The sequence below is a fragment of the Macaca thibetana genome, chromosome 9 (genome assembly GCF_024542745.1).
Source record: "Macaca thibetana thibetana isolate TM-01 chromosome 9, ASM2454274v1, whole genome shotgun sequence".
NCBI classification, from domain to species: Eukaryota; Metazoa; Chordata; class Mammalia; order Primates; family Cercopithecidae; genus Macaca; species Macaca thibetana.
Genome location: NC_065586.1, coordinates 93,771,195 through 93,787,922, shown reverse-complemented (window position 1 = coordinate 93,787,922; position 16,728 = coordinate 93,771,195). Strand labels below are relative to the sequence as shown.

Below are 16,728 nucleotides of genomic sequence, written 5' to 3'. Positions count from 1 at the left end.
ACACACTCACCATATGCTTAAAGAGAAAGGGGTTGAGACAGCATGGGAGAAACGGGCCTGGCTAAGCCACCCGAGCTACATTTCAGTCCCATTTTTGGAGCCTCTTGCTGAGGTGGAAACAGTATAAATGTTCCTTCTTTTGTCTCTTCCTAGCTGTTGATGTCAGGCAGGCTACTAAACTTCTCCAGGGCTGTAGCTTCTGTATCTATAAAATGAGGATCAGAGGACCCACCTCACAGGTACACAGCAGCTGTCAGAAAAAATGGCATGATATTCTCCACCTAGGATATCAAACAGACTCACTTGGGGAGTTCTGGCTGTTGTTTTTTTAAACATGGATGAACCACAGAAGCCATGAGCACAATCTGAACCTAGATCTGGGTTTCCGAAGGCAAACCAGGAAACTTGGAGACAAGCTGATTTCAGGGCTGCGGCAGGGAAGTATAAGATGAATTTGACCATCCTGTTGTACCATAAAGTAAGGAAGCACTCAAAATTGACAGGGACCAATGCAAACAAGAGCCAACTCAAAAGAGCTCCTACTGGCCAAATTTAGGACAATTTGATATCAAAATAAATAATGACAGTAATAGATTCTAACTCATCAAATAAAATATAAATCTATGAGTTCATACTGATAATAAATAAGAAGGAAGAGCTTTCTTATAGTAGAAAGCCAGTTTTAAAAAAATGCAAATAGAATAATTAGAAGATCATCTTTGCAACCATCATAGTAATAAACTGATTAAGGCAAGACCCATCAATGGATTTTTAAAGCAGTGGGTAAATGTTTGATGAGGAACAAGATATTTACATAGTCTCAAAGTATCTCCCCTCAAATTACTACCAAAGAAGAGTAAAATGGTAATTTACGGTACGGATGCCTTAACCAAGTGATCAAAGTCAGTATTTCCTGACATCATGTGCCTCCTGATACAGATGCACTGAACATGACACATCACAAGGAACCAAACGATCCAAAAATGAGGGAGATTCTACAAAATAATAAGCTTGTACTATTCAAAAATGTCAATGTCACAAGAAACAAGGACCGAGGAACTGCTCCACATTAAAGAAGACTAAAGAAACATAAAAAAAAATTAAACATGATGTATAATCCTGAGTTGGATCCCAGATCAGGGAAACTGATACAAAGAACTCTATTAGGCCACCTGCACTGGCGCACACTTGTAGTCCCAGCACTTTGGGAGGCTGAGGCAGGAAGATTGCTTGAGCCCAGGAATTCGAAGCGAGACTGGACAAGACAGTGAGACCCCATCTCTACATAAAAATTTTTTTAATTAGCAGGGCATGGTGCATGTGCCTGTGGTCCCAGCTACTCAGGAGGCTGAGGCAGGAGGATCACTTGAGTCCAGGAGGTCAAGGCTGCAGTAAGCCATGATCATGCCACTGCATTCCAGCACAGACGACAGAACAAAACCCCATCTCAAAAAGTAAAAAAAAAAAAAAAAAAAAAAAAAAGAAAATGAAAAGAAAAGAAGAAAAAGAACTTTATTAATATAACTGGTAAAATCTGATTACGAATTATACATTAGTTATCAGTGTTAAGTTTCCTAATTTTGATTACAGTTCTGTGGATATATAAGAGAATGTCCTTGTTCTTAGGAAATAAAATGCTGAAGTATTTGGGGTAAACAGTTACGTTTGCAACTTACTTTCAAATGGTTTAGGAAAAAGAAAAGAATATGTATATGTAGAGAGACAGACGAAGCCAACACACCAAAATGTTAACAATTGTTCTATCTGGGTAAAGGGCATAAGGCTGTTCTTTGTATTATTCTTGCACTTCTTTAAGTTTAAAACTATTTCAGGCTGGGTGCGGTGGCTCATGCCTGCAATCCCAGCACTTTGGGAGGCCGCAGGCAGATCACTTGAGGCTGAAGCTCGAGAACAGGTTGGCCAACATGATGAAACCTCATCTCTACGAAAAATACAAAAATTAGCTGGACGTGGAAGCTGTAATCCCAGCCACTCTGGAGGCTGAGGCATGAGAATCGCTTGAACACAGGAGGCCGAGGTTGCAGTGAGCCGAGATCTGCATTCCAGCCTGGGTGACATAACAAGACTCGGTCTCAAAAAAACGGCCGGGCATGGTGGCTCATGCCTGTAATCCCAGCACTTTGGGAGGCCGAGGCGGGCGGATCACGAGGCCAGGAGATCGAGACCATCCTGGCTAACACGGTGAAACTCCGTCTCTACTAAAAACACAAAAAATTATCCGGGCTTGGTGGTGGACGCCTGTAGTCCCAGCTACTCGGGAGGCTGAGGCAGGAGAATGGTATGAACTCGGGAGGCGGAGCTTGCAGTGAGCCGAGATTGTGCCACTGCACTCCAGCCTGGGCGACACAGCAAGATTCCGTCTCAAAAAAAAAAAAAAAAATATATATATATATATATATATATATGTGTGTGTGTATGTATACACACACACATATAAAAAACTATTTCAAAGTAAGAAAGTCTTTTTTAAAAAAACTACATATCCAGGCCCCACTCCAGAAAACTGACTCAATTTCTGGGGGTGAGGCCCAGACATCTATTTGTTTTTAACTTCTTTTGCTCCTACTATATCTCAAGAGAATGCAGAGACCCCACTCCAGGGAAGGGAGGGGTAAATGCCCACTGCTACTGAAGTTGTTAGATGAGTATTTTTCAAGTCTTATAATGCTTCCTCGGAAGTACCAGCTCTGTCATGTTTAGGAAGTTTCTCCACAGTATAGTGATAACTAGTATCTACTCAACACTTCCCCGGTACCAGACACCTGTTCAATCTTCACAACCACCTTGTGAGTAAGCCCTGTTATCATTCCATTTTAACAGATGAGAAACCTGAGACACGGAGAGGCTAAGCAACTTGCCCAATGCTACACAGCAAGTAAATGGGAGAGCTGGGATTTGAACCCAGGCAGTGGCTTATACATGCACATGCTTAATCAAGACCCTAAACTGTCTCTCCAGCAGAAAGAATAGGAGCTGTGAAAACAGCTAGATCTAGATTCTCATCCCAGCTTGGCCACTTTCTAGCTAAGTAAGTCAGCCTTTTTCTTTACCCATAAATGGAAGATGTTAATATTAGCTACCTCCCAGAACTGTTAAAAAGGGTAAATGAAATAACAGCTGTGGTTTGCCTAATATAATGTCTGGCACACAAAGCTAGCACTTGGTGTCATGTTCCCCCACCTCCCTGGCCTCTCTTCCATACTCACAAGCTCTTCACCTCAGCCACGGCCTCGGGACGAGACAGGCGAACTCTCTGCAGGTCCTCCTGCCTCACGCTATGATACTTCCTCCGCATCAGCTCGGACTCAGGCAGCCGTGCCCGGCAAACCTCCTGAAGGTAGCCCAGGAGGGCGGGCACTGAAATCATCAGGGCACCTACTGAGTACCATGCACCTACAGAATCAAAAACACTGCAGGTAACACAGGTAAGCAAAGACCAGGAGTCGGCCCACCCAGACGCCCACTGCTTGTTCCTCACCTCCTCCAGGGCTCTGCCAGTCAGGCCTTCCCTGATGGCCCTGTATGACACAGTGTCACAACCCTATTCTCCAGCCCCCTTAACCCAGCTTCACTCCTCATAGACCTTATCACCACATGACACATTACAGGCATGTCTGTTGTCTCCTCTACTAAGTAAGCTCTTGAGGGCTGGGACTTTGTCCCTTTGGTCACTGCTGTGGCTCCATTCTCACTTTTAATACATTTTAAGACGCTGCTAGCACACAGTAGGAGGTTCACACTGGAGTGTGACTGCCAGGTGCTCCTGGTGCCTGACACTCAGACCTCTGGGCCACTAAGGAAGACTGGAAGGTCTTTCGTTCAGCTTTTAGGACACTGCAGACAACTGTGCCTTGAGAAATGGCGAAGTTGAGACAAAATTCAAAGGAGGAACTTCTTCCATGTAACATGGCACCCCAACAGCAAGCTAACAGAGCAGCGGGCACATAATAAATGCTTATTAAACATGTCACAGGAACTGATTTACTTTGGGAGCATATATAGAAAAAATCAAACATCCTACAAAGTTTTGAACAGGTAAAGATGAGTCCAACTAAGAAACAGAAAATGAGATCTTGTATGAACTGGATTTATTTTCAACCTACTCGATCCCTATCTCCAGAGGAAACAAAGAAGACACCTGAGAAATACAAGGTAAATATAAGAACAAAAACATGAATAATGGCCCAGCTCCTCCAAACATTCTGTCCCAGACTCTTTATTCTCACCCTGAGGGGTCTTTTTATGTGGCCATCTGCCAGTGCCAACCACCGACAGGGTAGGGTCACAGTATGTACTGTAGTTAAGAGGTTCATAGGAGACATTACTCAGGACCCCAAGACACCCATGTGTCCACACTTCTATCTCAAAGGCTTTATGCCACTCCTCACTGCTGATGACTGCCCAGCAGCTCCTGCTAGGCTCACTAGCTGAACCAGAGAAAAGCAACAGGTATGGCAAAAATCCCTTATCAGCTCCCCTTCCCAGTACCTTTACCCATGCCATGTCCCCAGATGACCCTTGAATCAGCTTGAAAACCAAAATGGAAAAAGGTGAATGCATCCTCAGCAGGAAGTCAAGAAGGAAACAACAATAATACTGAGAGCAGCTACAATGCACTGGCTGCCTCTTCCATGCCAGGCACTGTGCTAAGTATTATGCCTGGACTGCTGCATTCCTCACAAATACTCTAGGAGGAAAGCATCATTTTTATCCTCCCTCTAGAGATAAGGAAAATTAGGCCTTAACAGGGAAGTCCAATAATTTGCCCAAGGTCACAGCAGGCAGCTCAGCCTGGATCGTCCCTCTGGAGCCTGTTTCTGACTCCAAGCAGACACAGAGGAACACTAACTCCAGGACAGTAAGAGCAGCTCCCACACACAGGGTGGGGCTGCATCCAGGTGTTCTTCCCCCACATTCATTCACAAAAACCACTGGCCCCAGAAGGCAGTTCTTACCCTCATTCAAAGTGAGGAACAAGATGTTGAGGCCCAGGCAGGTCAGCAAGGAACACAAAGGCATCTGCCACCTACAATACAGAGAGTCCTGATCACTACAGACAGCCACTCCTCCAGCTGGGGAGGGGAGACCGGGCGGCACAGATGGGACATCAAACCAGAAAAGAGGCCTGGAACACAGAAAGTCAAGGAGAAACAAAAAGGAGGCCTCTCACTTGGACTGGTGCCCAGGAGAGGCGGTAAGATGTCACACATTAGCACCTGGGGTGAGGAAACTGTTAGGTCTGTAGTGCTTTCCCCCAAAAGGAAGAATTTATAAAATATCAGTTTAGAAGGCCGGGCGCGGTGGCTCACGCCTGTAATCCCAGCACTTTGGGAGGCCAAGGCGGGTGGATCACGAGGTCAGGAGATCAAGACTATCCTGGCTAACACGGTGAAACCCCGTCTCTACTAACAATACAAAAAAATTAGCCGGGCGTGGTGGTGGGCACCTGTAGTCCCAACTACTCGGGAGGCGGAGTTTGCAGTGAGCCGAAATCGTGCCACTGCACTCCAGCCTGGGTGACAGAGCAAGACTCTGTCTCAAAAAAAAAAAAAAAAATCAGTTAAGAAACCCAGTTAAGACCATTTAACCTGTGTTTTGTAAGGCTGTACTCTCCTTAAGAGGTGACACTGACAAACATTCTTAATATTTTCCTCTATTCTTTTTTATAATTTCTTAAGAATATATAATCATTGCGCAAGATTCAACTAATATGGAAATCAAGAAAGAACAAATTGTGGACTTCTTTGGCCCCGTTTGTGCCTTTATCTTCTTATGTCCATGTTTCTGAAAATTTGAGTTTATCTGAGAGTTTATTTTAAATACCTATTAATTCAAAAGGAGAAACAGTAGTAAATATTTTAACATATTAAAAATCAAGATGAAAGTAGGGTGCAGCATTCACTTAGCAATCACACCTTAAGTGAGCTGGAACAGACAGAAGCAAACACAGATACAGTCGCTGCCACTACCACCACCACCAAATGGCAATGCAGAAGCCCCTAAAGAGGGAAGAAGGAAGACCAGAGACTCAGGTTGCTGAGAACAAGCAAATGCTGCTGGCTCCATCCCCGATAAAGGACATTTAGTACTGAAAGAGAAGCACAGATGCAATAATGAAGCGACGACACCCAAATTCTAAAGGCAGTGACAATATATAAGGTGAGTCATTAGGAGAGAGAAAAATATCAGAAAAATAAACAGGTAAATTGTTGGCAAGCAAAGCATTGAATGTATTTTCTTTTTTTTTTCTTTTGAGACGGAGTCTCGCTCTGTTGCCCAGACTGGAGTGCAGTGGCGCCATCTTGGCTCACTACAACCTCCACCTCCTGGGTTCGAGATTCTCCTGTCTCAGCTTCCCTAGTAGCTGGGATTACAGGCGCACACCACAATGCCTGGCCGGTTTTTGTGTTTTCAGTTGGGACGGGATGTTTCACTATGTTGGCCAGGTTGGTCTCAAACTCTCAAACTCCTGACCTCAGGTGATCTGCCCATCTTGGCCTCCCAAAGTGCTGGGATTAAAGGCATAAGCTACCGTGCTGGGGCTAAATATATTTTCTTGTGCCCTAATGGGAGTATTTCAGAGCTACTGAATGAGGTTAACTAATTTATGCAGGGCTTCCACTTTTTTATTATAAGTTCTGGGAAAAATGTGCAGAACATGTGGGTTTGTTACATAGGTATACATGTGCCATGGTGGTTTGCTGCACCCATCGACCCGTCATCTACATTAGGTATTTCTCCTAATGCTATCCCTCCCCTAGCCCCCCACCCACCAACAGGCCCCGGTGTGTGATGTTCCCCTCCCTGTGTCCACGTGTTCTCGCTGTTCAACTCCCACTTACAAGTGAGAACATGTGGTGTTTGGTTTTCTCTCCCTGTGTTAGTTTGCTGAGAATGATGGTTTCCAGCTTCATCCATGTCCCTGCAAAGGACATAAGCTCATCCTTTTTCACAGCTGCATAGTATTCCATGGTGTATATGTGCCACATTTTCTTTATCCAGTCTATCATTGATGGACATTTAGGTTGGTTCCATGTCTTTGCTATTGTGAATAGTGCTGCAATAAACATACATGTGCATGTGTCTTTATAGTAGAATGATGCATAATCCTTTGGATATATACCCAGTAATGGGATTGCTGGGTCAAATGGTATTTCTGCTTCTACATCCTTGAGGAATCGCCACACTGTCTTCCACAATGGTTGAACTAATTTACACTGCCACCAACAGTGTAAAGGGGCTTTTACTTTTTAATAAAATTTATAAGGGAATGAAATGACATCTCTGTCTTTCTCCTGAAATTCAACACACTCCACCTGTACCACCCTAATTAGGCCTCAGAACCTCTAGTGGCAGCTACCAGGGTAAAAGTGAAATAAAAGCCAATCCCATTTTGGAAATAAAAACATCACACCACCACTCAAGTCACTTTCATTTTAAAGCCTCTTCCCTTCTATAAAATGTTTTTACTGACACTTTGGTCCCAGGAGACCCAAGCAGTAGAGTAGCTGATCCCAGAAGAGAGTCTGTTAACAATTTACTGCAGCTCTAGGCTTCAGACCTAATAGCCAGAGCCCAAGATTAGGTCTCTCTTCAAAGTCAAATCCTCTTTACTAAGAAAAGAACAATCAAAAGCACAAACTAACGTGACAGCCACTTTCACGGACCAATGCTCCCTCTCCCAGAAGCACAGAAACCGCAGGCTCCTGGGGGCTTTTAGGTCCAATGCTCCTCCTGCATCCAGCTTTAACCAATCCTACCACATCCTCCAATTTCTGTAAAATGGAAAAACCCTAACACATTAGTGTGCTAAGAAGCACTACAGACTAGTAGAGGAAAAGGAGGAGGGCAGGGCAGGATATACTTAACTTTTGTACTTTGCCACAAAGGGCAATACACACACATACAAAGAATGTGCCAGGGGGCACAGCCTCTCTCCTAAAGACCAAACTTCACATCATGCTGAGATTATAAAAGGAGAAAACAGCCTCCCCTCATACTGTCTCACTACCCCTTGTGCCAAGAGCACAGTGATCTTACACTAGAGAACACAGCTCTGGAACACTGACTAGCTCATCTCTACAGATACTGACATAAATTGGATGAACAAGAAAAATGTAGGGCCTTGGCCAGAGAACTAGTAACAAGCCATCCACTATTTCCAGCCTGAGGTGTTGATAAATACACAATGGCATCCTCAGAGGTTAACCTAACTCCACTCACCCTGCTTCCTACCAGTCTCTCTCAGGTATTTTATAGGGTTGAGGGTCTTTATGAGAATCTGATGAAAACTAGAAGCTTTTCCCTAGAAATATACACATGTGCAGACACACAATTTTACACGCAGTTTCAGGGGATTCACCGATCCCTAAAACTCACCCATAGGCTCCAAGTTAAAAACCTCTGCTCTTTAGGACAATCAGGTTTTTGTGTGACTCCTGATGCAATGCAATATCAGGGACACAACATTTACCTCTGGGGAAAAAAAAAAAAACTTTTCTAACTTGAATCAAATTCAACCTTTAAATATAACTTCTAGTCTGCACCACGAGGAAGAAACCAGACAAATCTCGGTAGCAAATTCTCCAGGAAAGTCAGTTCAGTCTCAGTCTCTTCAGCAAGTCAATGTCATGAGAGACGATTAGACTGAAAAAGACTTAAAAGACGTAATAACTACAAACAATGCACAGTCCTGGACTGAAATGTGATTTAGCCAAAATAGATGGTACAACTGAGGAAACGGAATATGAACTGAGTATAGGATGATACCAAGGAGTTATTAATTTTGTTAGGTATGATATTACTTTGATCTTGAAAGAAACATCCTTAATTATTTAGAGATAAAAACTGACATATTTAGGGAGTAGAATGCCCTATAAGTAATTTAAAATAATGTTAACAGCTGGGTACAGTGGCTCACGCCTATAACCCCAGCACTTTGGGAGGCCAAGGTGGGTGGATCACGAGGTCAGGAGATCGAGACCATCCTGGCTAACACGTGAAACCCCATCTCTACTAAAAAACAAAAAATTAGCTGGGCGTTGTGGCGGGTGCCTGTAGTACCAGCTACTTGGGAGGCTGAGGCAGGAGAATGGTATGAACCCGGGAGGCGGAGCTTGCAGTGAGCCGAGATCGCGCCACTGCACTTCAGTCTGGGCAACAGAGCAAGACTCCGTCTCAAAAAAAATAATAATAATATACAAAAAACTAGCCGGGCGAGGTGGCAGGCGCCTGTAGTCCCAGCTACTCGGGAGGCTGAGGCAGGAGAATGGCGTGAACCCGGGAGGCGGAGCTTGCAGTGAGCTGAGATCCGGCCACTGCACTCCAGCCTGGGCGGCAGAGCGAGACTCCGTCTCAAAAAAATAAAATAAAATAATAATAATAATAATAATAATTTTAACATAATAAAATGAGCCAAAAGAAAAAAAAGAAAATTATAGAGAATGAAAATCAAAGCAGGATAGGAGGGAAAAAATTAAAATCCAAAATCCCAATAAATTAGCAAAAATGGGCTGGGCACAGTGGCTCACACCTGTAATCCCAGCACTTTGGGAGGCTGAGGCAGGAGGATCGCTTGAGCCCAAAAGTTCAAGACCAGCCTGGGCAACACAGCGAGACCCTCTCTACAATTTTTTTTTTTTTTTTATTAGCCAAGCACAGTGGCTGAGGTAGGAGGATCACTTGAGTCGAAGTTGAGGCCACAGTGAGCCATGATCACACTACTGCATTCCAGCCTGGACAACACAGCAAGATCCTGTCTCAAAAAAAAAAAAAATAGTGAAAATGGTATCTGCTTATTCATAGATTTTTGTATTTCTTAAACTTTTGTTCAAAATTATATCCTAATTTTTAAATATTAATTAAGCCAATATTGGGAGCAAAGGAAAAAATTAAGCCTGCTCTAAGCTGCAGAAGGCCTGATGTTCAAGGCTGTCCAGCAGTCCGGAGGAAGAAGCTTATTCAGTCACAAAGAAGAATCCTGCTGAAAGGCAGGATCATTCCCAGTATCTGCCTTTCCTGGGCTGGGTCTGAGACACAGGGTAGGCCTAGATAAACCTAGAGGCCGAAAAGACCTCCCAGAACTGCTCCTCACTAGGGCAGAAAGGACAGCCCAGGCACTGCCTAAATGGCCGGTGTTAGTTACTACAGAGCAGGAAGGCAGAAGGCACAGCAGACATGAGCAACTCCACAAAGTCTGTACCTGAGCAAGTATCGAACACCATCACCTGCATCCTTCAAGGGTTCCAGGTAGATCTCCAGCCTCTTGTAGGAGAGAACCAAGTTGAAAAGGTCAAACGCTGGGGACTTGGTAGGAAAAGGTGGAGACTCCAGGGGAGACTCGGGCATCACGCTGGGGCTCAGCTCCGGCCCACTCCCCTCACGTTCTGAAGTCTGCATCCTGTAACCATAATAATTACCAACATTTGCATTGCACGTCTAGTCCCCAACACAATTCTACCTACTGCTTCAGGTGGCGCCACAGTAAACCTGTGAGCAAGGCAAAGTGAATTATTCAGACCTAAAATCCTGTTCTTTGGACTCTCCGTCCAATGCTCTTTTCCCCACAGATCCATCAAAACTAAAATTCATAAAACCCAAGCATATTCGATCGCTGCAGCGAGGAAGCCCATGGGCTGAAATGAAATGATGTCCCGGAACATTTTTCTCCCACTCTTTACCTGGTTAATTCCTACTCATCCTTCAGGTATCAGCTTAAACATCACTCCCTTACTCTGGCAAGTCTCTGCCAACACCTCCAACTCTGGACTGGGAGACCCTCCCCAATGCTCCCAAAGGATCACGTACTCACCCTAACAGAGCACTTATCACATCACATCGCTTCTTGGCCTTGTGGCTAAGATCAAGTGCAGAGCACTTACCACGTCAAAGTAAAACTCCCTGCTCTTACTTGGCCGCCATTCACGACTGTTTCTCTACACAGTGGGTGCTTAACAAATGCCTGCTGAATGAGTGAATGAAATACCGTGCTCCAGGACTCCCGCCCCATCCTCTAACCCTTCCCACTCCCTTCAGTTCCCAACAACTTCCTGGGCCATCTCCGCCCAGGGCAGTCGGCATCACAACGCCGCATTCCCGTCTGCCCTCTCTGATGAGGAAACCCAGGAGCCTTTACGGTCTTTCCCAGTTCAAAGTCCTACCCTGAACGCTAAGCAGCAAACGAGGGAGCGGAACCTCGGCGAAGAGCAACATAAACCAGTCCCAGGCAATTAGCCGCGACCTGATGGGATGGTGAGGGGATGGGACAAAGGGGCCAACGGGAGCCGAAATCACCGCAGGCCGAGCCAGGGCGAAAAGGCACAGAGCGGCGCCAGGTAGAAGCCCAGGAAGGGGTGAGGTAGGTCGACGCCCGCACTGGCCTTGCCCAAGACCTCTGCAGCCAGGAGGGCCTGATGGAGCCCGTGCGGCAGGACAGCGAAGGCCACGCCCAAGTTCGCGGGGCCAGCAGGTGGCGGCCCCCGCTGCGCCCAAGCGCCCAACTACACACAGCCTGCGGAGACACGGGGACGCGGGGTGGGGGGGGCCGGCACCTCACGTACCCGGCCACTGGCTCCGTAAGAGAGACGGCAGGTTCGGGCAGAAGCAAGGGGAGACCCACTGGGCCCCAGAGCGTTTCCTCAGGCCCGCCCCGGCCGAACGGCGCTCCTCCTGCCAGGACCGTTCGGAAGTCGCAGGTCCGAAAATCTCCTCCGCCTACGCCGCCACCGCCACGGCCGCTTCCGGGACGTGAATCGCTCTGCGGCTGCGTCCTCATGACGTCATGCCGCTCCGGCTTTAGCTCCGCCCACTCCAGCACAGGTGAGCTCCCCCCTTGCCAGCACTGCGCCTGCGCGCCTTTCCCCGCGCGCTGCAGGCTGGAGTTACCTTGTCCTTGGATGGCCGGGTTTCACAAAGTGAGGACCCTTGGGAGCACGTGCTTGGCGACCCTGCACCTCGTTGCCCTGCCTCGCCGCAGGAGCAGTTGGCGAGAGGCTTAACTGAAGAATTTACATCTTCATCCTTTTTCCTTCCAACTTTGGAACTGAACTGGGGACTATGTGTGAGCCCAGGAAAGACGGAAACCGTATCCTATATGAGATGCCCAGCAGAGCGTGCAGTTGTTTCCTGAGTAGCTAGTGTGTACAAGGTCCTGTGCAGGCTTCTCCAAGCTCAGTTCACTTCACACCGTGTGGCCCAGTTAATTTCCCTTAAAGGACACGTCCGATGGCTTTATAGTAGTGACTTGGCGCTCAGGTACGGAGGGGCCAAGCACTGGACCGGACTGAGCTCTTTTTAGACATTATCTAGTCCTCCTCCAACAACCCTATTAGGGTTGTCGCCATTTTACAGATGGGGAATCTCAGACGTGTTAAGGAACTTTTAGGAACACGCAGCTAAGAAGCAACTGGGAACGGGAATTTGAAGCTTATGTGTCATCTGACCCCAGCACCCCAACCATACCACACCCACCTTGGTCTGCATTTCCTGGTCTCGTCCTCTGCAATCTTTCAGCTGCCTTTAACTTTGGCCAACTGAACCCCTCCATTGTTACCCTCAAATGTCCCTGGCACTCAAATGTCTGTATCCCTTCCTTCAGTGCCCCAGCTGGAAGTAATCACTTCCCTCTTCAAGCAGCCACACAGCTTTATCTGCACCTCTTTCTCCATGATCTCCTTTCAGAAAAACAGGCCCACCCCTCCAGCCAGGACTCAGCTGTGCTCCAGGGTCCAACTCTTACTTCCTTGGGGCTTTGCTCTAACAGGCCTGAAATCTTGACTCTCATTAACTCTTAATCATCATTTTTAGAGACAAAATTCATGGCAGTTTTCTCCTTTAGCCTAACTTTACCCCCTCTTTCCTACCTGATTTGGAAGACTCACTGTAAAGTGCTCTGTACTGCTGCTTCCTTGCCCAGTTCACTCTTCACTGCACTGTAGTCCTGCTCCCCTCCATATTACTTGGCTCACTGTGACATCCTAGCTGCTAAATCCAATGGACACTTCCCAGGCCTCCTTGCAGGTGACCTCGGAAGCACTGGACTGTCTTTCCTTCTTGGCACCATTGTCCACCTTAGCTTTCATGACACCATCCTCTCCTTCTCTCTTTCCTACCTTCAAGGTCTCCTTAGGGCTTTTCTTCCTACCCCTCAAGGCAGGGGCTCCTTTTGCCACCCTTCTTCTGACTCCAGACACTCCCTGAGGATCTCATTCACTCTTGTGGCTTCTGTCGACTAATGTTTCCCGTGTCTATGTCTCCAGCACCTGAAGCAGTACCTGGCACATGGTAGGCATTCTGTTAAGAAGGGTTGCAAGATGTTACCATTGGGGGGTAGTCTGTGGGATCTCCCTGTGTTAGTTCTTATAACTATGTATAAATTGACGATTGTCCCAAAATTAAATGCTTACCCTATGTAGGTATTTTTCTTACAGCTCCCTGCTTTAGTTGACTTTGTCAATTACCTGGCATGCGCCAGTCCCAACATGAGTAAGGTAGGAGGGCTTCTTCTCGGATGAGTTGCTTGGTTGGTTTTTCCAGCTGTAAAATGGGGATAACCATAGTGGCAATCTCAGTGTGGGGCTGTGATGAAAATTAAATGAGCTAAAGTATGTAAATTCCTGGCATGTTATAAGTGTTCAAAAATTGTTAGCAATCATTGTGATTTTTATTTTTACTCAAAGCCCTACCACCACCACCCCTAGCCCAAAAATCAGACAAGAATCCACGAAAGGTCAAAATGTAGAAAGATCCAATTCCCACACATATCACTAAGCTACATACAGAAATCCACTCACCACCCCTTAGAGAAATTGACTTAGCTTTGTGGCTGGGCCAGGCGCATCTGCTGGACTCTGCCTCTCCTCCCTTAGGGTGGGTCTTTTCCCTGAAGGCTCCTGGGTCTCTCATGCAGATAGCTTCTGAAGGCCCCTCTTCTTCGTTTCCTAACCTGGCCTCAGGTCTGAATTCCAGGGTAGGCCATCACCACTCCCCACCTACTTCTATCCCCCACCCTGCTCACCCCTCTGTATCTTTCTCAGACCACTCCCTTGCTGGATAGTTTCAGTGGCACCCTGTGACCTCCAGGATAAAACCAAAGCCTGGTGTATTCAACTCTGGCAGTTCCCAGATGTGTCACACCTTCTCCCATTACTGCACCTTTCTACTCCCACCTTCTTTTTTTTTTTTTTTTTTTTTTTTTTTTTTTTTTTTGAGATGGAGTTTTGCTCTTGTTGCCCAGGCTGGAGTGCAATGGAGAAATCTTGGCTCACTGCAACTTTTGCCTCCCAGGTTCAAGCGATTCTTCCACCTCAGTCTCCCAAGTAGCTGGGATTACAAGCATGCACCACCACCCCTGGCTAATTTTTTGTATTGAGTAGAGATGGAGTTTCACCATGTTGGTTAAGCTGGTCTCAAACTCCTTACCTCAGGTGATCTACCCGCCTCCACCTCCCAAATTGCTGGGATTACAGATGTGAGCCACTGCGCCCGGCCCCACATTCTTTAGTTGGCCAACTCTTATTCTTCCTCCAAAATTTAGCTCAGATCTCACCCCTGAAGAAAGACTTCTCTGACACCTTCCCCATCAGCAGCCACTGTCTGGATTAGGTGCCCTTCTGATTTGGCTCTGTGGGACTGCCCCACCCCAGCACTTGGTGGCTCCTCCTCTCTCTAGACAGTGAGAGTCCTGAGGGAACTGACTGTAATTTCTGTGTGTCCAGCATCTAGCACAAACGAGGTACCAACAAATGTTCCTTGAATGAGTGCATGCGTGTCAATTTCCTCTTGCAGCACAGAATTCACATCTCTTTCAACAAAAGCCCCAGAACAATGCCCATTTCTTTTTTATTTTTCTTCTCTTTATTTTTTTTTATTGTAATTTTATTTTATTTTTGAGATAGGGTCTTGTTCTGCTGCAGAGGCTGCAGTGCAATGGTGCAATCACCGCTCACTCTAACTCCTTGGCTCAAACAATCCTCCTGCCTCAGCCTCCAGAGGAGCTGGGGCTACAGGCACACACCACCACACACAGCTATTTAATTTTTTTTTTTTTTTTTTTTTTTTTTTTTTTGGCGATGGAGTCTCACTCTGTCACCAGGCTGGAGTGCAGTGGCACGATCTCAGCACAATGCAACCTCCGCCTCCCAGGTTCAAGCGATTCTCCTGCCTCAGTCTCCCAAGTAGCTGGTACTGCAGGCACACGCCACCACGCCCGGCTAATTTTTGTATAGTAGAAATGGGGTTTCACCACGTTGGCCAGGATGGTCTTGATCTCTTGACCTCATGATCCGCCTGCCTCAGCCTCCCAAAGGGCAGGGATTACAGGCGTGAGCCACCATGCCTGGCCAATTTTTGTTTTGTTTTGTTTTGTTTTGTTTTTGGTAGAATGAGGTGTCGCTATGTTGCCCAGGCTGGTCATGAATCATTTCTTAAACCAATGACTGTGAAACCACCAAGAATGAACTGGACAGAAATTCTGCCCTCTATGAACTCTTAGTTCAACAGGGGACGCTGACTTGACTAAGCCATGATACAAAGCAGGGGATCCTATTCTAACAGTAGGAGCAGAGAGAAGAGGCAGACTTAATCTGAATAAGAGGATGGGGAAAGTTTTCTGTTCAACAATGTAGTATTTAAGCTAAGGAGTCCCCACCCTTCTTAAGAAGAATACATTTTTTTTTCTTTAATGTCCTGAGTACCGGTCAGGCACAGTGGCTCACACGTGTAATCCCAGCACTTTGGGAGGCTGAGGTGGGCAGATCACCTGAGGTCAAGAGTTCGAGACCAGCCTGGCCAACAAGGTGAAACCCCGTCTCTACTAAAACTATAAAACTAGGCCAGGCACAGTGGCTCACGCCTGTAATCCCAGCAATTTGGGAGGCCAAGGCGGGCGAATCACAAGGTCAAGAGACCTAGACCATTCTGGCTAACACAGTGAAACCTGGTCTCTACTAAAAATACAAAAAAACTAGCCGGGTGTGGTGGCGGGCGTCTGTAGTCCCAGCTACTTGGGAGGCTGAGGCCGGAGAATGGTGTGAACCCCGGAGGCGGAGCTTGCAGTGAGCCGAGATCGCGCCACTGCACTCCAGCCTGGGCAACAGAGCTAGACTTGGTCTCAAAATAAATAAATAAAAATAAAAATTAGCTGGGCATGGTGACACATGCCTGTAATCCCAGCTACTTAGGAGGCTGAGACAGGAGAATTGCTTGAACCCAGGAGGCGGGGGTTGCAGTGAGCCGAGATCGTGCCACTGCACTCCAGGCTGGGCGACAGAGCAAGACTCCGTCTCAAAAAAATAATAATAATATATATATCCTAAGTACCTGAAATTCTCCCACTGGTAATTTACTCCAAATAAACTAAAATTAAAACTAAATTTTAGTTTATTTGCAATTCCTCCTCCTTGGCCTCAGGCTGACAGTGGAGAGTAGTAGTATTTGTTTTCTCTTCCAGCAGCTATAGAATTGAGGGATATTATTCAAGAACTTCTAGACATTATTTGGAGGGAATATTGGAGGATACAAGAAGGCTCTAAAAACCAGAAAGGGACAATAGTCATGGCCAGTATCAATGAACAAAGGCCTCCCCTTATAATTAAGAGACAGACCAGCTTGACTGTGCTCTCTCGAGTCTAATTCTGATTTTTCCATAATCAAATTCTAGTTCCTTCTTTCCCTCCTCCAGCATTCTGCCTCAACTCCTGGTGCTACTGA

General features: G+C 46.3%; 3 protein-coding genes across 14 annotated transcripts in view; 2 read left to right on the top strand and 1 right to left on the bottom strand.

The window, feature by feature from the left end:
- Positions 1–11,717, bottom strand: part of ZFYVE27 (zinc finger FYVE-type containing 27) — a 24,287-nt gene extending 12,570 nt beyond the window's left edge. For 7 of the 12 annotated variants that reach the window (XR_007728582.1, XR_007728583.1, XR_007728584.1 and 4 more), the window contains exons 1-4: positions 11,580–11,717; positions 10,223–10,420; positions 4,977–5,047; positions 3,228–3,414 (exon numbers count right to left, since the gene is read on the bottom strand). Coding sequence is in view for 9 of the 12 variants with exons in the window: in XM_050802916.1 (XP_050658873.1) it covers positions 3,228–3,414; positions 4,977–5,047; positions 10,223–10,419 (455 nt within the window). In the remaining 3 variants the exon portion in view is untranslated. Of the gene's footprint in view, positions 1–3,227; positions 3,415–4,976; positions 5,048–10,222; positions 10,421–11,579 lie in introns of those variants that run through there. The other 5 variants (XM_050802921.1, XM_050802923.1, XM_050802922.1 and 2 more) reach the window with 2 other exon arrangements.
- Positions 1–16,728, top strand: part of MMS19 (MMS19 homolog, cytosolic iron-sulfur assembly component) — a 458,727-nt gene that overhangs the window by 168,573 nt on the left and 273,426 nt on the right. The gene's annotated exons all lie outside the window — the stretch shown is intronic.
- Positions 11,128–16,728, top strand: LOC126962272 (WAS/WASL-interacting protein family member 3-like). The gene is made up of 2 exons (XM_050803134.1): positions 11,128–11,838; positions 16,700–16,728. Exons 1-2 carry the CDS (start codon positions 11,433–11,435, stop codon positions 16,726–16,728), a joined length of 435 nt encoding a protein of 144 aa, XP_050659091.1. The 5' UTR covers positions 11,128–11,432.